The sequence below is a fragment of the Pygoscelis adeliae genome, unplaced genomic scaffold (assembly GCF_000699105.1).
Source record: "Pygoscelis adeliae isolate BGI_AS28 unplaced genomic scaffold, ASM69910v1 Scaffold78, whole genome shotgun sequence".
In the NCBI taxonomy this organism is placed as follows: Eukaryota; Metazoa; Chordata; class Aves; order Sphenisciformes; family Spheniscidae; genus Pygoscelis; species Pygoscelis adeliae.
In genome coordinates, this window is record NW_008825409.1 from 2,018,328 (window position 1) to 2,038,274 (window position 19,947).

General features: G+C 37.3%; 1 protein-coding gene across 1 annotated transcript in view; it reads left to right on the plus strand.

The window, feature by feature from the left end:
- Positions 1-19,947, plus strand: part of TMEM245 (transmembrane protein 245) — a 77,673-nt gene that overhangs the window by 26,538 nt on the left and 31,188 nt on the right. The window contains exons 9-13 of the mRNA XM_009330442.1: positions 116-198; positions 2,356-2,446; positions 3,257-3,355; positions 6,934-7,065; positions 14,873-14,995. Of these exons, the coding sequence (XP_009328717.1) occupies positions 116-198; positions 2,356-2,446; positions 3,257-3,355; positions 6,934-7,065; positions 14,873-14,995 (528 nt within the window). The remainder of the gene's footprint in view (positions 1-115; positions 199-2,355; positions 2,447-3,256; positions 3,356-6,933; positions 7,066-14,872; positions 14,996-19,947) is intronic.

Sequence of the window (19,947 nt, forward strand, 5' to 3'; positions counted from 1 at the left end):
CCCCCCCCCCCCCCCCCCCAAAAAAAAAAAAAAGAAAAAAAGAGAAACCTCTCTGAATGTAGGAAGAGTTCTAGTTTGCATTACGTAACATTTGTCCTCTCTATATTTAATTTAGGTACATCAAGAGAGTGTTCACATGATTCAAGTCACAAGCAGCTTGATCAATGAGACAGTAGCCAGTCACCCAGAATGGGCAAAGTAAGAATGCTGAAGTTAAGCAAATAGTATAGGGTGGATGAACAAGCTTCCAGGTGCTCTTATGCATAGTTTTTAATTTAAAAAAATCCCCTAGGTGAACAGAAATGGGAGTGACTGTTGCAGGCAGATGTAGAAGCTAAACTCTCAGGCAGCGTTAGTGTTTATGCATTACTCTGGAGGACTGTCAATGTGGTATCTCATTTGAGGAGTGGTTGGACTTTGGAGAAGGACAGCTGTATGTACTTCTCTAGTTACAGTTTTGGAGAAACACCTGCATAGTGCAGAGAATAAAGAGGTCAATATTCTTTTCCCTTTTATCTGCGAAAGAAAAGTAATGGCAAAGAATGCTCTCTGTAGAAGGTTGTGAGATGAGAGCTGGATTATTTTTTCAATGTGGAGAGCTGGCTGCATAATGCCTTTGAGGGAGTAGGAGTTGAAGAAAAGGTTTTTGGAGTGAACTGAAGAAGAGTTAGAGGGTGGAAAGAATGGTGGCTGAGGAGAGTTTGGTATGAATCAGTTGGGAAGGGCTGTTCCTATTAAGGGTAGATGTGTATAGTGTATGCAGCGAGAAGTTTATAAGATACTGTCTATGTAATGATTAAAGCAAACGCTAAGGCAAATATTAAGGGAGAGAGAAGATTTTGAGAGAAATGCATACAGAGAAAAGTAAGGGCACACTGGTGAGCAAAGAAAGTGATTGCATGAACAGCAGAGGGGGAGTAGGTAAGACTGAAGAGTGATTTTGAAGGGGGGGGGGGTGTTCCAGTTTGCTTTCGTTCTGCTTCAGCTAAACAGCCATTGAGTAAAGGTGAGTCCAGGCACTTACCAGGAAAAAAGAATTGTCTCCTGGACAAGAATGGTTGACTTTTTTCAAGGGCACTTTCTAAACAAAAGCGATGATTGCTTAACAGGATTGAAAGAAAGTGCATGCTGTATTATAAGAGGAAGAGAAATTTTCAAAAACAGAACTAAAACAATATAGTTAATAAACGCTATAGTAATATGTGCTTTAGCAATACTTAGCCACAATCAAGAGAACAGAAGGCACTTAAAAATGTGTTTGTTTATTCCTTCATGGCATCTCTTGTGTTGTTTGGCCTTTCCATTTTGCCATAAGATGGAAATAAGTAGGACTAATGAAAATGGAAATTTGACTGTCAGAAGCTTATTCACAGAATGAAAATACTGGAATACTAGTTGAGTAATTAGCAGAATTTTAGCTAAAATTTTTACTTCCAGTGTTTGCATCTAAATTTGAAGCATGCGAAACGCTATCTTTTAATTCATTAGAAGTAAGTATATCTCTTGCCAAATCCATCAAGCTTCACCAGCTTTCAGAGCTTGATGCTCTCATTACATTTAGAGGTGAGTGACTGAAATGTCTTGGAATTCCAATGCAGAACACTTCTGAAGGGTTATGCAGACAGAAAAGCTTCCACGTTGATCTTCAGTCAGGTGAACAAATGCAGCAGTTTTATTTCCTGAATGCTTTCTTGTTTTGGAAGGGCTCCAACGTATGCCGTTGAATCAAGATGTAGAAAGAAAGTCAAAGCAGAGAATGTGTGCCCTGTATTCACAAGTGTTGAAATGCTGGCAACTCAGTAGGTCCATTGCTTGAAAGTGACATGAATCCCTGAAGAAATTGATGAGCAAATAGTTTGGTGGGGGCTTAGAAATAACTGGTGCCCAAAGCTGTTGCTTCATTTGGTGGTTGCTTTTTCAGGGAAACTACGTTAACAATTTACATTCAGCTTGTAATTCAGAAGGTTCTCTTTGTGGCTAAACGACACTGCTTCATATAGTATTTTCAGAAAACTAGAACACTAGGAAAGTCTCGAAGAATGTAGTGTGAATAGCATGCATACAGATTGAAGGGCAGATCTCTTGAAAAAGCTGAGATACCAATTTAACTAAGGTTTCAGGAACGTTGGAGAATTCCAAATGCAATGATGTGCTCTAGATTTAATTGTGCTTTGCTTATGAGAAAGTCTGTTCCTTGATATGTAGAAGGATATATTCTAGTTGTAGTAAGTTTATATGTATTTAACCTTAACTGTTCGTTGTTTTAAAATGTTAATTTGTAATGTGTTTTGGGTGTAATAAAATGGGTAAAATACGTAGCAGTTAACTTTGTTTTCCTTCTTTAAAAAAACCTAGCTGGCTCCCAGAAGCCCAGGTTATTCAGAAGGCACTCAATTCAGCAGCTAATAACGTATACCAGTATGGCCGAGAATGGATTACACATAAGGTAAAGTGAGCTCCCCCACCTTTTTTAATGTTTTCATTTCTTGTATTTTATAAAAGTAAAAAAAAAAAAGAAAAATATTTTTGTCGGTGGTTCTATTCTGCGTGGTTAACCATTTTGTTGACAGATCTCTTCTTTCCATTCTCTAGTTTGTGAGTTGAAGGAAGGGTGGGAGTGATTTCAGTAGTCTTTTCTGCTCAGAGGAATATTTATTTTTAAAAGCTGAAAAATCTGCCATCATTTTAATAGATTGCCGGTGAAAATGCATCAAATAAAGATGAGTAATTTCTTTCATCTGGCTTTAGCTGTCCAATTGTAGACAATGTAGACTTCCACGCCACCACCGCCACCAGTATTCTAATTTCTATGTGGGTTGGGTGTAGTAGAATGGATTTTTTTTAGAAAAAAAAAAATCATCTATTTAAGTTAACTTTCTTCAGGAGAGTTTGCCAAGATTCTTATTTATACATTTTGATATCTATCACACGTCTCAAATTATTTGAAGTATTTACTCTAAAGATGATCAAGGATTTTGGATTAAGCGTTTTAGAGACAGCATTGGTTTTTCAGTGCAGAAAGAAGACCTCAGCTTAGTGCAGCAGAATGTTTTGGGGTTTTTTTACAGACAAAATCTTCACATTGTGAACCATGTTGTCTGAAGTGTGTATTCCGTACTGATACTCAGCTTTTCTAATCATTTGGGTTTGAGCCATGCCTTTACTACAATCTTGGGTGATTCATCTAGCTTGGAGTTCATCAGTAGATGCCAGCTTCATTCTGTCCTGTATAATAAAAGATTTCTGTATGTTTTAGCTCCATAAGATTTTAGGAGAAAAAGTGAATAACACCGCTGTGATTGAAAAACAAGTGCTAGAGCTCTGGGACAGGCTTTATCACTCTTGGTTTGTGAAGGTGGGTAACTTATTTAAATGGTATTTATTTAAACTATCACTTAGTGCTTTGCGATAATTATGCTAAATATGCATTTCTGAGAAAGAGAAAGTTGGAATGCTGAGTAAGGTCATAATAATAAAGAGTTGGTAAAAATTTCAGGTGTATAAGATAGATCGTTCTACAGTCACAGTTTGAGTACAGCCAGAGCTATGTCCTTCACTTAAGTAGTTATGTGTGTTTTTATGTATGCCATTTAATTTATGCTTTGCTCACTTTTTGTATTTAGTATTTCATAGTTTAGAGCTTTCTGTTGAATTTTTGTGATCTTGAGTGGTTAGGAAAAGGAAACTGGTATTCTGCATGATTTTTATAACTTTCATTAATTTGAAATTTTGAGAAAGAAATTGTCCTTTCACTAAGTTTCTTACAATGCATTTTTCCCAACTGTACTAGCATTCCTATAATGGGTTCTGCACACTGAATCTTGAAAAGTTCATAAGCGTTAAATCATTTTCATGCTGCCAATGCTGTTTGCCTTTTAAAGGAAAAAGCAATTCATTAGCCATGGTGCAATGGAACTATCAAAATCCGAAAGTCATACCCCTGAAATACTTCTGTATATTTAAATAATTGTAATTATAGTATATGAACACTTTTCTTTATGCGGTCGCTTTTAAAGTACCTCTAAAGTTCCACGAAGATCTCTGTATTGAAAGAAGTAAGAGTTTCAGTATAGTAGTCAAAATAGAAGGGGAAAGAATCAGTTTCTTTTTCTGACAAGGTAACGCTGTAGAAGAGCATGTGGAGAGATATCATGACACTGTTGAGGAATATGGGACCACTGAGGAGAAACTAAAGCTGTATCTACAATAGATTTTGCTGGCCTTAATCACTTGGGAGTACTCAGTGTTAAATGCCTGACCAAGAAAAGCGCCTACTTCTCATACAGTTACACTGATAAACCTATTTATGTTAGCTGTTACTAATACAACCTGTGTGTCAGATGGTCTGTAGCCCTGTGTTGTTCAGTAGGGCACTGTGTCACTACATGTGCCGTAGGAGTACTTTTGTTGCTGCAGTATGCAGCACAGGTTGTGTCTGTGTTTGTTGCATTATGTGATTTCTTTCCTGCAGCTGTTATCTGAGGGAATACTATGAGGCTTCTTTCTTGTAGATGCTCTTCTGGTAGGGTAAGAAACAGCTTTCCTAGCAATCAAAATGGCAGAAAGAGCTTCAGGAACGCACTGATGCTCGCTGCCTACAATCCTGAAGTCTGTTCCCCTGGCTGCTGTTTGCGTACTAGACACCCTATGTTACCATTGGCCTGCTGGGCTGCAACCGATTATCTGCATGCTGCAGGTAACTCCTCCAGAGTCTATTTCTAATCTTGCCCCTTCTGTTGCACTCCATATCCACATAAATATTTCATCTGAGTGCTTTCCACCTGGCTATTTCCTTCTGTAATATTACAGTAGCCTTGCCTGGTTCTTCAGTGTATCTGAAAACTGGTAAACTAGGTGATAGTACAGTGTGCAGGACATCTGTACCATATCCAACTCTCTCAATACAGCTTTCAGGCTCCCCACTATTTCAGTTGTATGAGCACAATAATTCAAGCACAATGAAGCACATGCTTCATTTTGAGGCTTGCACAGTGTTGCTCTAGTCTGTATGTGACTGAAGAACCCAGGCTCAGGTGATACTTTTCCATGAAAGCTGTAGAATTGAGGAAGAATTGCTGATGAAATGTGGATTCAACCATTAACTGCTACTTTCTGAGAAGATCAGTAGGTAGCAAATGATGTATATTTGAAAAGGTTCTGGAGATGTTGTGATAGATCAGTTGCCATTGCATCTATGTACCCAGTGAAGTAAAATAGTAACAGAATAATAAACCACTTGGAAGATGATAGCATAACTCTGCAATCAAGGTGTCTTTTTCAAGGACAAAAAAAAAAATTCTTTACTGAAGGAATGGTTAAACATTGGCACAGGCTGCCCAGGAAAGTGGTTGAGTCACCATCCCTGGAGGTATTTAAAAGACGTGTAGATGAGGCGCTTAGGGACATGGTTTAGTGGGCATGGTGGTGTTGGGTCGATGGTTGGACTCGATGATCTTAGAGGGCTTTTCCAACCTTAATGATTCTATGACAAGAATCTCCTCTTCCTAGTCCATTCAGGTATGGGGTTTTGTTTTGTTTCTAAGATCTAGTGAATTTGTTGAAGAGGAACCAGTTGACAATTTCTTTGAATCCCTTATTTATCAATACCTGAGGCCTTAGGTGCTACAACAGTATAGTTGCTGGGTAACAATGAACTTGAAATGTGTATGAATAACAGTGTTACAAAATTTGCAAATGATACCTAATTCTGCTAGTTAATGGCAAGAGCTGTCTTTGAAAATAGAACTAGATTAACAGAAAATAGATTCTTGATACAGTTTACAAATACAAAAGGCCTATTGGAGGGAGATTTTTGACTACTCTTATGTTTCTGCTCTAAATAAACTGCCAACTCAGAAGAAGGATCTCTGTGTTGCTGTGGATTGTTAAAGAGCATTGCTAATTCTGCATCATAAAGTGTAACCATGCATCTAGGGAGAGTTGGTAATAAGCAGAAAATGTAATGCTCTTAGATAAATCAGTGTCGGGACTTCACTTGGAATACTACTTGCCATGAATGCCGAAAAAGATACTGTCATTTTGAATGCAGGCTGGTAAGGTTAAAAGTTTTTGGAAAATTCTAATGGAAGTAGTGGGACGCTTATATAAATAGCAGAGTTGAGAACTTGAGAAGTCTCTTGTTATTAAAGATTGGGATGAGATCTGTTGTAGTCAATGGGTTTGCTTAGACTTGCTTACAGTAGAATTTTGGCAGCCTTCTCTGAAACACTTGTCACGGTCCCAGACTGAGTCAAATAGTCTCGTGCTAGATGGTGATCGGGTGTGATTCAGTTGGACAATAGGCAACTTCATAATTAGGGTGAAGCCACTTAAGGAATTAGCAGTTGTGGTTATGGCCATTTCCCATTGTCTTGTTGTGTTGCAGTTACAAAGCTGTGTAGTCAGAAGAAATCCTCCATGCTTCCAGTTTAGCTTTTAGCTTTTGCATGACTGAACGTGGCTAGTGGAGAAGTAGACACTAGTTGTGAGAAAACTAGTTGTTTTGGCTTCTGCTTGTATTTTCCTTTGTGGATTGTACTGGGAAAAGTTGTATGTTGCAAACAGTAAATTATGTAGGCAGTAACTGAAATCATTACCTTTTTCTTCTGTGCTTTCATAAAGAGCAAGATAGATACCATTGTATCAGTCAGGCAGTAAAGCTAACGTTTAACTGAGGTGAATCAGTACAGTATATAGAACTGTTAATTATATGGGATATTAACAACGGTTTTCTGTGAGATTTTAATTTTTCCAGTGAACAGAGTACTTCCGTACTTCCAGGTATTTTTGAGGATGCCACAATTAAAGCAGCTCTAAGTATTTGGATGCATGTTGGACCTGTTCCTTATTAAGAAAACGCTAGTCTTTGGCTTTCTCGTTTCTGTAAGTTATTCAAATGTCTGGTTTCTTTACATCTTTGTCTCTCTTTTTAAGAATGTAACACATTCTGGAAGACACAAGGGACACAAATGGCACATAAACCGTCAAAACAGCTGGCTTGGTGATATTCTGGACTGGCAAGATGTTGCATCATTTGTTCATGATAACATTGAAACATTTCTTTCAGTAAGTATTTTTTGCCCTTATTACTAAATTGGTCTTATTTTTAACTGATAATGATTCCTCCTTGGACTACCACTAAGGTTATGGAATTCAAGTACGTGGAAATTTATGGGAACACTGTTAGCATTACTCACGATTACCTAAGCAATTATTGTAAGCCTACTTAGGATATAACTATACTACAAACAGAACTGGTTGTGATGAAGGAGCTCTCCTGATTTCAGCATCTTCATTAATACTAGCTTGCCAGACTTCTTCCTGAGAGAGATTGTTAACTGTAGGATTACCTGTGTCACTTGCAAGCTGGTTTTAAATGCTTCATATTTTGTAGTCTACTCTTGGAGGTTGCTTGTTTGGAATTTCTCTTACTTCATCTGTGTTTTCTAGAAATTGTGGTATTTGCTAAATATTAATTTGCTTCAGCCTTGTTTTTCCGTAAAATGTATGGCAAGTGTGGGGTTAGTGGCTTTTCTTTTTGAAAAAGAGACCAATTTGTCTATGTTTTAATTGAGGAAACTATTGAGCAAAAGGTTGCGAAAACAATTTTTTTTTTTTTAGTAGTCTTACTTTTTTCCCCTCAAATTATTATTCATAATAATTGGGTTGAAAGCAGCTTATTTCTGTCGTCTTTTGTGAAAGTTCTGGGGAGAATGAAATTAATACTTTTACAGTGTGTGAATTCCTGAATTAATGCACTGGACTTTTCACCTCATGAGGAGAAAAAGAAAAAGCATTGAAAACAATCCAAACTGAAGCAACTACATATCTCTCAAAAATGATGTTAAGTCTGAAACGCTTAATATACAGAGTCAACCCCTGATACAGTTAATTTTTGACTTGAGCTGTTGTCATAAACGAGAAGTATCTTCAAGTTACTACTTATCCATTTTGGAAGAATATTATTTATACCTAACTTGCAACATAATGTTTCTGTGGATGCAATTTAAGCTAGTGTTTGTCTGGAGGCAGTTCTTGGTTTAGACTGATGGGCATGTGTGCTTTTTCTGTCGTCCCCCAACTGCTGCTTAAATGGTTACAGTTTCTATCATAGAAGATGATGTGAGTCAAGACAAAGTTGAGAGAAACTTTCTATTGTAGTGAACCTTTTTTCAGTTAACAGTGAAATTTGCTTAATACTTCCTCAAAGTTGACCGTGCATGCTTGAGGCAGAGTTATAAAAATGCATGAAACATCATCATTTAAAATCAACATGGAGTTTCCTTCTAGGCAAGAGGGAGAGAAGGAGGAGAAACTACACGATAGGTGCTAGCCATGTCATTTACAACATTACTGCACAGTGCTCAGAAACCATGATGATAAGTGTACTTCAGTAATCTAAGTAGGCTAGAATAATGCAGGAGATAGTGTAAAGAGAATAAATATTTAAGTCTGAAATACATTAATATTAAAATTTTCATCTAGCTAGCATGCTTTGCTTTACTTCTAAAATCTGGTTTAGAATTTCAGGAAAAAAAGTGCCAGCAGTGGATGCTTTCCTGTTTATTTCCATGAACTCATTACTCATCAGCTGTGGGGAAACACCTGTCCTTTTTTTCCATATACTCATGTCCTTAATGACAAGACTGTAAACCAGTCAGCATAGTATATAGCTCTAAATCCTGATTTCTACATCCTTACTGGACAGCATTTTCTTTGCTGGCTTGCTCATCCACGATGCATTGCATAAATATTACTCACACTGATATTTCAAATTAAAATTGATGAAAATCCGATTTCTCTGCTTGTCTAGGTCATTAAAACTTGGAGATGATGAGAATAAGAATAGTTTTGACTTAAGTCTGGTGTTTCTAAGCAAGTTGCTTACCTACCCTAGGATACAATGGAAGCTTACTGTATTCAGGATCTATGTTTTTATGAGAGAATGAAAATCTTTTCTCTTGATATTTTGAAGAGGAACAATGAGTTATTAGAATGGCATACTGAATTGGGAAGGATCAATATTTTAAATTATGTGGGTGCTTTTGAGGGGGCTTGTTTTTTGAGGTTTCCTTTTGCTTTTGGGTGGATTTTGTCTGCATTTGGTTTGGGGTTTTTTGGCTTTTTTGTTTGCTTTTTTTGTGTCTTGTGGGACTTTGGGTAGGTTTGTGGGTTTGGTTTTTTTTTTTGGTTGTGTGTGTTGTGTATGGTGGGGGACTGGGGGGGTGGTAAATTGGTTAGCTATAATTCAAACTGTAGGATGTTTCTGCATTTGGACACTTGAAAACAATGGTAACCTGCAATTCTTAAGAATATAGCAAGGCACGGTACAGTCCCAAAAATGCTTTGACAGTTTTTGTTTGGGTTTTTTTTTTTTAAAACACAAACCATTTAAAGACAATGAGATAACTGTAAAGAAGTATGTGTGAATATGCAGCTATAGTGAGACTTCCTCCACCTTTGGAACAGAATAAACTAAGATTGTGCTACTTGCATATGATAAATACTTATGCATAGATTGAGGCTAGAGTTTACCATAGAGTAACTGTCTTGCTAGCCCCTTGGCTTTCTGAAATATTTGGGAATAGTACAGATGACTGTATTCTCTGAAAATACAGCTCTTTCTTTGACAACGTCATATTGCAATCACAAGCAGATAAGCTCTTTTCCATTGATGGAAATCATAGGAAGTGTTCATCCTCTTTAGTAAGAGGAGGAGCATTTGCTGTAAGAAAAATGTTAAAAGAAGACAGATGCAAGTGTTTCAATTCAGGCTTTTCCCATAGTGGAAGAAAGTTTCATGTTAGAGTTGAAAGCATATAATTAAATCACTGGTATAGCTTTGCTGGGGATTACTGGCATTCATTTAACTTGTAACAATATGCATCAATTCAGTAGTTTGACTATGAGTATCAGATAAAGCACAGAAGACTTCTGTACCCCCCCTCAAAATGTGCTGTTCATTATAGCATTATACTTAGCTCTAGTTTGATGTAGAAAGACCTTAATTATTTTAAAGTAATTCACTGTATAAACATGCAAATTGCCTGAAGACTTAATATGAAGATAAGCTTCTCCAAATCGTTAGTTTGCTTTTTTCTAAAAGCGTTGGTGTTAGCAGCACTGCTGCCTTTCAGCTTCAGATTTTTCCAGTATTCTTTAGAAGCAGTAGTGTTATAAACCAGTTTACCCAGTGATGTGTTTCTGAAGTGGGGTTTATTTCGTCCTATTCTTAGTTTGGGGAAAGAACTAGAGCGGATCCTCACTTATGTCTCGAATTTTACACCCCATGCTCTAGTCTAAGGTAGTTTTTCAGGTGAATGAAATACACAATACATAGCTGGACTATTAAGATTTAATTTCTGAAAAATAAAAAAGCCTCATTCCTTCGCCACTCACCTGCTTTTCCATTCATACCCTTTTCCTCCATTTCTTGAAGGCTCGAAACCTTGAAAAAGTAAATTGCTGCTGGCTATATCTGTGAATGATCACTCAGAACTCCCTTGCTGGTATATGAGACATTGCTAATGTCTCCTTAAATTGATCTTTTTGCTTCTTGCACAAGAATATTCATCATTCCACCAGCAGCCAGTATCTCATTCAGAGATTTCCTAGACAAGAAGACAGAAGGCCTTCCATTAAGATGTACACAGCAAGCATCAGCTCTGTTAGGTTTCTCTGTCTGTGCCTTTAGTGTGACTGATCTGTGTGTTCCAAATCAAGTCAGTTTCTCAAATATTTCACTGAGTTACCATATATCCTAATGTTTTCTCTGGACCTGAGAATTTCTTCAAGTAATCCCCTAAGTGTATTGCTAATATAGTCCATTCTTCAGTAATAATTCAACTACTATGCTTTTTTTTTTTTTCTAGTAAGGTAAGCATTCAGAGGTTTGGTGTTCTCTTCGTCATAATGGGTGTTGGTTTTTTTCAGGGTAGGTGAAATTCAATCTGATGCATATTTTCAGAGAAGGAGTTGATTTCTTTACAATCGGAAAGTCAAAGACATGATGCTGGAGGATAGCCCTTTTTCTGTTGCTGTTTTGTCTCTGTTTCATGTAAAGGTCAAGCAGAGATGTTTTTTCAAAAATAAGCTGTTGAGCCCTAGAGGGTTAGCCCAGACCTTTATGGGTAAACATTTATTTGGAAATCAGCTTTTCATTGGAGCAGGAAGCCTTTGATCTTGTGCATACTGCATTATTCTTCACAAAGTCCATTGCTTGTCTTACACCTTAAAGGTTTATTGACTTGTTCTGTTGCTGTCATTTTTGAGTTGTCAGTTTTTTTTCCTAATGCCTCTGTGCATCCAGTTTTATTCCCTTTATAAATCTGCTAATGTTAAATTAGGTACATTAATTTACCTGGCTTCCAGAAGTTTGTTGACTTGAAGTTCTCACCAGATAACTTGTTTAAAGTTAACCTTTTAAACCTTGCTTTCAGGTATTGGCCAGTTTAAGTGGCCAATAGGACACCTTAGATGGCTAAGAACATTAAGAGCAATTTTGATTTCTTGCCTGTTAGAGACTGGAAAGGCACAGCAACTGATGCTGATGGTGACACATCATGGTGTGATGCATAAAGGAGTCTTGAATTCTGTACAGCTTCCTAGCTCTCTTAAACCCAGATCTGTTAAGGCTACTTACAAAGCAGTATTTTGGGAAAAGAAGTGTCTTTTTCAGTTATTTAATAACACTAATATTAAAAGTATCATTATTGCATAAATATGCATGCTTAGTTGTGTTTTGGAGAACTGGTCTCAGTTGGCAAGGCGTTAGAAATTGTTTATGCATAGTAACTGAGCTCATTAACTCAGCTGCAGTATGCTCTGGGAATCAAATGGCATTATGAATTATTAGGTGCAGGTAAATGTATTTTGATTTTGTGACTGTTAGTGAAGTATTTGAGCACTTCCTGATACTGTATTTAGTAATGATTAATGTCTGCTATGTCTGTCTTCTCATCCTAGCGATGAGAAGATGTGTCTTGAAGTTTTAATGGCACATATGCCTAAAGAAGAGCTTACTCTATAGCTGGAAACAAGTCCTAAAAGATGCACTTGCTTTCATAAGACATACCAAAGCTGAATGAAAGGCACTATCCGAACTCATTCTAAGGCAAATGCTAGTGATAACTAGTTCAACAGTTCCGATCAATGGCTCTACCTAAGAAGGATGTTCTGCTAGGAGAACCATTCCCGATACCGATAGAACCACCTGCTAACTGCATTCAAACTAACTGCAGTTGTACACTCCTGGTTATCGGCTCCTTAGGCTAAGGCTTCTAGCGGAAGTGTTAAACAAATACAACCTATACTGGAGGAACATACTATTTTGAAGGAAACTTTCCCAGCCCCCAGCAGATGTACGCTTTCTTGTAGCAGATGGACCAAGGCCCTCTCCTTGTGAACCACTCACCAATATCAGCTCAGCTGATGTGTTGCAAGTGACAGTGTGCAAGGGAGGAAATTAACCATTGCTGTGACTAGTATTTACAAGACTGATAAATCTTGTTTTAATCTTTCAAACAAAACTTTACTAGACCAACTTTCATTAACCACACACTTCATGCTAATGGTTTGTTTTACAATCTACTAATTGTCATTGTTATGTATTCAAAGTGGTCAGTCCTTAACCGTCGTATCCTACATGAGCTGTGAGGATAGAATACTGTCGTGGTGGCACTGTGTAGCTGGCATCGGTAGCCACTATACTTGATGGTCTGAGTCACAGAAGTCAAAGTGAGCAGGCTCAAGAGCACTTAAATAAGGAAAGCTGGAACTGAAATGGGCATCTTCTTCCCTCAAATTAAGGAGCTTGTCCTTTTATAAGGTGTTTTTGTTTCTGGACAACTCCCGCCCCTTGACCTCTGCCCCTGGACTATATGCTGTGTGATACTTGGAGAGGCATTACTTTTCCAGGTCATGGCAGGTGCCTTACCCTGTTGCTTGCCTGTTTGGTTCCCCCCCCCACTTAGTTGCTACCATTTTCTTAAAGCAAAAACAGTCTTTTCCTAGCTCTTAAGGTTATGCATCTTCAATGCATCTTCAGTGCCTTCTTCCTCAATGAACTGCTTGTGTTTCAGGGGCCTCTGTTTTCAACCTGTGTCCCTATTTTCAAGGCCTTTGCTGCTGTTCTGTGATTAAACTCCACATCATAACAGGAGACCTGTGGCACCAAGTGCCTGTTCACATGCCAAGTTGTAGTAACAGGCTTAAACTTCTGCGACTGGAGCCTTGCACAGTTAGCATACAACTTACGGCCTGTTATTAGCAATGGCAGTACTATTTTTACTGAATACCAACAGAAAGGCCTCTGTTTTAGCTACAAACTGTTCCCTCAAAAATCACTGTCCTCTGTGTTTACAGTCCTCATAGAGTAGTGGACATTTAATAAAGTTACCTGGTGGCTGCATGAACTTATACCACTGCTGCACCCCCAGAATGAATTCTTAATCCATAGAGGAAGGAAAGGGACAGGTAGTAGTGGGAGAACATTTTTCAGCAGAAACGCCCTCTTCACTTCTAACCTCACTTGAATTCTCGAGAGAGACTAATAAAATCGGTTCAAAAAAATAAGCCTTAAAATTCATAATTCCCATTAAATAGTAAGAAGCATGGACTGAGTACATCTTTCTGGTTTTACTATGTGTTGTAATTCCCTGTCGCTTCCCCCAGCACTTACTCCCTCCCAAGTTTATGCTTAATAAGTTACCGTCTATATGTTTCACTCAGTTCCAGAGGAGAGGCGATCACATGGCTCATACTCCTTTGCTCTACAAATGCCAACTGCTGGGCTTTTTTTTGTTTTGGGTTTGCTTTTTTTTTTGTTTTAATTCAGTCTAATTGATTAAGATATTCATTAAACCAAGAGTAACTGTTGCTAGTTTTGAAGTCTTCACTTACAGCTTTGAACCTGGAGAAGGGCTTTTGTGTCAGAGCTTTTACAGTTTTTCCAGTTATATTAGGCTGAAAGAAGGTACAGCTTTTTGTTTGTAACCTTGCTTCTTTTATACATTCTTACTGTATTCCTTCTGAATCAAATACAATGCTGTGCATTGCATTTAGGATGCCTCCATGTGCCATGCCGTGCCTTTATGTCCTTAACGTCTCATGAAGTTGGTGCCCTGTTCAGATTGATGTGTCTGCATCCATACATAAACTAATTTGGCTGTAGTGGGTATTCTATGTTTAAAGGCATGTCTCAGAGCAACTCTTTACTATCTGTAACTAATAAGCAATCAGTTCCACAAGCCAGTATGAAATTTAATAGATTGTCCAGCATTGTTGGATTTATTTTCCGTAATTGCTTGACTAACTGATGATTCCCTACTCAAAATCACAACTTGTGGAGTTGTCTGCAAGACGTTATAAAAATTACGCATGTCATTACCATAAAATAATTTTAAAACAAATTTATTAAAATAGTAATTCTATTATTTGATTTGAAGCTGTCTTCAGATTTATTTCTACCCTGTGATGTTAATCCTCGTTCTTCATGTTTTAGCATTTCTGCTTTTGAAAAGATGAGTTTTCTCTCCCAAGACAAGATCTGCTTTCAGTTGATGGTGATGTTAATCGCAATAAACAAGTGTCACCGCATCTAGGTTTTTTGCAATTTTGCATAATGAACTAATTTTGAGCATTGGGAGAAAAATTTTAAAACCTTGTAACGATCTACCTAGAAACTTGTCTTTGGTAAAGTAGACATTTTCACTTGATATTGCCTGCTGTAATTTAGGAGTGAGGGAAGATGATTTTTTAAAAAATGTCTTCTTTGTATGGCTTGATGGAGATGAATCACTCTGTAAGCAGTTCTCTGTCCTAGCTAATACCATCCGGTGCTTGACTTTGTCTTTGCTTCCCCCTCCTTTTCCAGATCCTGGAGTCTCTGTGGATAGTGATGAGTCGCAATGTGAGCCTCTTGTTTACTACAGTTACAACATTAGTGACAATCCTCTTCCATAGTGGGACAGCTCTTCTCAATTTTGTGCTTTCAGTGGTAAGTAGTATGTCATCAGTTTACATGGTCTGTTTTGCTGAAGGAACCTAATTGCACATGTTGTAACAGTGAAAAATCAAACCTAAAGCATTGAAAACATCTTCTAACCTTATCTAATACCAAAATTCTTTAAGATTTTGCAACTTTCAAATCTGTTGTTTGGGGGCATTCTAGGCAAAGGGCAAGATTTGTGTAACTTCCACGTTAAGGAGCTGGCAGTCTTCCTGTCATTCTGTTCCTGGAAAACTCTTGTTTCTGGCCTTGAAGATACTGAGCTGTAACTTGTGATATCCTACATAACTACTGAAATCTTACGGCATGTCCTCATAAGCATATCCTTAAACACGCCAATGCTCTTGGAAGAGGGGAAAAATTGTTACAGGGAAATGTCAGCAAAAATCACAAGTATTACCTTATATTCCCTTTTTTAATGAAGCATCTTCAGCAAATCTGTCTGAGGAGGTTGTTGCGTTGTTTTTATTTAACCTCTGTGAGCTCTTAATTGCAGAATTCTTCCTACAAAAAGTTAATTATTATTAATGTTATTGCCCATGCTGAGTAGTAGCCTCTGAAACCTTTTTATTAAAGGTGTTTTCTTTAAAGGATATATTACTTTTTAGTGTATTATGTGAGCTAGATGTCTACAGTTTCTTTTGTTTCTAAATGCCACAGCTGTGTGGAGTAATTTATAATGGTAGAGGTAACTTCTTTCTTCTCATTTGCTGTGACAGCTGTTACTTAAAAAAAAAGTCTCCTAATACACCGGCCTGGGACTCTTTCCTGTTTTAACTAAACAAATACTGATCTTGGAAGCTTGACTGAAGTCCATGTCCTGGTTTTTAGTTCAGGATTCAAAAACATTTGTTAAAAAACAAAGTGTTTTGCCAGTTTAACTTCATTGCCTTCATTGATGCTTGCTCAGGAGGGAGGTCTTTGTAGACAAAACTGCAAAATTGAAATAATGTTTTAACAGCATTTCAAGGCAGCTGTGTGGATTCTCTTCAATACTTAAGAAAGAAATCACAGTAAGACTTAATGGAATGGCTGTCTTGAACTGAAGATAATCAGTGCCACTTAATTTTGTTGTTCTCTGGTTATCTTTCAGTTAGTAAAGAAAAGATTGCATGGGAATATTTCATTTCTTTTCTTCCTTAGTTCACAACTTCACCCGTGATGACACATTGAAAACAGCGTCTGAGAAGTTAGTATACTTAATGACAAGTTTGGATAATAATTGGCAGATGATTTCGATGCACTCATTGTTCAGACACAAAATCTAGCTCTAGATGCCTAGTGGCTTATACCAAGTTCATTACATGCTGTTGTTGTGATGCATGATCCTGCCTTTTTGACTGTCAGCAGGGTCCTGCCACTTGCTGGGGCACTGTGCAGTCAGCTGGGTTAGCAGAGCTAGTTGGGATATTGCTGTGTTGGAATTCTTTTAAAGATTAGATGCCCTAAAGGTTACTCTGTTTACTCCACATCTGTGGTAGGTTGAACATGTTACTTAAAATGGTCATATAAAGCTTTCCTCACCAAAACACATCAGTCCTGCACTCTTGGTTTCTTGGCTTTGACCGTGAGCTTCTGTTTTCCACTCCTAGTGATCTTGTGTATATAGGAAAGGTTAGTTTTAATACATGTATAGGTTCTTTCTGTAGATTCTTGATAATGGTAGCCTTTGAAATGCAAACAGCAGAACTGATAAATTCGAAATACTTCAACTTCTAAGAAATAAGGCAAAAAATCACTGAACAACCTTGTCCTGTTAAGTGTACTTTAAACGTGTCAGGGTAAAGGGATATGCTTGCCTCCATTTCTATGCACAGAAAACGTCATGTATAAGTGTTGGTGTTCTTGTAACTGTATGAACTACCTCTTTTGAAGGCATTTAAAATTTGCATGCCTAATTGAAGAGTAGTTATTAATGCTGTTAAATGTTGTGGGAGAGTGGTATAACTTAGTCTTGGTTGCACTGTACGTTTCATAGGCCGTTGCGTCTATTCAGAGGCATCGTTTCTCATCTTTATGAGAGTCTTTCGCGAAGGTTCTTGCTACAAAAACTAAACAGGTTTTCTTAAAACACAAAAAGGTAAATTAATGGAACTTGTTTTAATAGTGTTTAGTGTGGGTTTGTTAACAGCTTATAACTGAAAGAGAAAGGACTTAAATTTAGGATATTCAGTAAATAGCCTGCACTAAATAAAGATTAATACAGTTCATTATTTGGGGCAATAAGTAAATGAAAATGCTAGTTGTTGTGAGAATTTAGTTGAGCCTTAAAGTACTTTTTAGGATAACTTAACTGAACTGTCATGGAGTCCATGTAGAAATAATATAACTGCTACTTAATTTTTCCTTGTGATTATTTTTTCTCTTTCGCTGCTGCAACAGCTTAATGCAATAAGCAAAGAAAATCCAGATGTGACCCTAGGATAAATCACTGCAGCTTTCTTAACTTTTGTGATGTGCATTGTTACTGAATCCCATTTGGTATTATGTCATTGTTAGATTTGCCTGCTATTCATGTTCCTTCCTTCAGAGCTAAAGAAAAACACCCTCCAAGTGAGGAAGAGAAGATGACCAGAAGTGACCTTAAAAGTTGTTGTTCTTCTGGGGTCTCAAGGCATACTTACATCTTTTGTTGTGGCAAGATTTCCACCCCACCCCCCCAATAATTTGCTTTCCAAGGGTGGCTATCTTTAACAATTTAGTTTTTCTTTAAGCTGAGATTTCAACATGAGTTGTTTTCTGCTCTTTTGGAAAGTCACAGTTTCCTGGGAAAACTCTCACTATTCTCCAGTAAGGAGAAAGAGCTTTTGTATAGAATTCATTTTGAATGTGAAAGCAAATAGTTTCAGAGTGTTTGATTGTTCTAAACCTAGTTTAGTTGCTGCATCTTTGACTGCTACCTGGCCCAATATCCTTTTCCCCATCTCTTTTTTTTTTTTTTTTAAATGCAGTTTTGGAATGGAATTTTTACATTTTGAATGGACTGAATGCTAAAGCTAGGTAGACAGCATTTGAGCACACTTTGTGTGTTGCTGTGGTCCAGCCGGCAGCATCAGCTGAAAAAGCTGACTCTCTTGAAAATGGCGTGACTGTGTTTTGACAAAAGATATATTTAATGGGCTAACGAGGGAAGTTTTTTTTTTCTAAATGTGAAACAGAAGGAATTCTTTTAAATTATGTCTAGGTAGAGCTGTGTTTAAAAGAAAGCACTACTCCAGCTTTAACTTTACTCTTATTTTTTCATTTTGCAGGATTCTTAGTTGCTACAGACGAGTTTTTACTAGATTGAAGTGTCACAAACTATTTAAAATTTTCCAACAAGATAATTCCTGAAGTGGTTAGCTTTTCAACTGATTACATTTCAGTCCCGTTTTAGTCATCTTGAATAAAAATTAAAATAGTGAATTTTATTTTGATAAATGGTTTAAAAAATGGTGCTTTAAAACATAGAAATAATGGACACTGTTCAGAACCTCAATTTTGAAAAATACATCTTCCATCAAAATATTCAGTAGGAAGTAATCTGTGTAGCATATATCCATCCATGATCCAGTAAGACTGTATTCAGATCCTCAACAGATGTTTGAAAACGGATCATTAGTTACAAGAGTGCTACTTCTATTTCACTTCTGAAGTTCCTATCCGCACACACATGCATGTGGATGTATATATATGCCTTTGTGTGTGTGTGTATATATGCACACATGTATACTCACACATGCACATGCTCACACATTCTGCTCATACTCTTGAGGGAAAGGCCATTTTTTCCACAAAACAGACAAACATAACGAAGCAAGTGCAGGGAATATGCAAATTTTTTTTGCTATTAAAAAAAAGAAAAAAAAAAGAAAAAAAAAGAGAAAAGGCACGAACAAAGCTTTTGGGCAGAAAATTGAGTATGAAAGGCAGATACAAAAATACTGCCCAAGTCTATGGACCTGACACAAGCAATTAAGTCATGTGTTTCTTGATAGATGTGGAAATGCTGAATTACCATTTTAGTATAGAGTGTTTACCCATAGCTTACTCCTTGAATTCAGTCTATCCCCCCTCAGATTAGAGTATTCAATGTTTTGGGCTGCAGAACAAATTCTACAGCAAGAAATAGTAACCCATCAATTGTTTAACAATGGAAGGATCTTCTTATTTTATCTTTGGTGAATTCTTCCTCATAGTCATCAGCAGGATCTTGAATTGTTGCTTAGGAAACAATTTAGGTAATGTCTGAAATCTCAGATATCCTGTAAAAGAGGTCTGAAAACTTTCAGACTCCAGTTGATATAGGGTAGGACATATCTTTTTGCTGCTGACTATACTATTGAGGCTATTCTGCTTGTTTGAAGAATCAGCAAGCCACTCGATAATAAATTATTATATTCTGTGACTCCCGCTTCTTTTTGCATTTCTGTACCTATTGAGCTAAAGCAAATATGTTAATTTCCCACAATGCTGATAATATAAAATTCAGTTGGTTTGGTATGGTGCTGTGGTTACATGCATCTTGTCTTAACAGGAATTGAGTTAGGTTTGTATCTTTTCCTAGCTTGTAGTTCAGTTTAACACCATTTTATTCCATTGCTGTTCATGCCCAGCTGTCACTTTGGCTTTTACAGTTCAGGTGGGTATGTGTATGTCGGTGTGCTATTACTCCCTAAGAAAGCAAGTTTCTTCTGTAAACGCTGGGGAAGAGCAGGTTTTCCAGTCAGTACAGGTGGTGTGCATGTTGCCACTTGAACTAATCTCCAGCTCTTATTCATAGCTTGCCTAAAGTCAGCCCGGTATGTTTCTCGTACCACAGGGAATCAAGCTTTGCCTGTTTGCTGCAGTTAATTTGCTCATTCCCTGGCTGCCGTGTTCTTTTCAAAAGGCAACATCTTCAGAAGTTAGCTGAGGCTGTCCTAATAAAAGAAGATCCAGTGGAGCTGTTTTTCACTTTG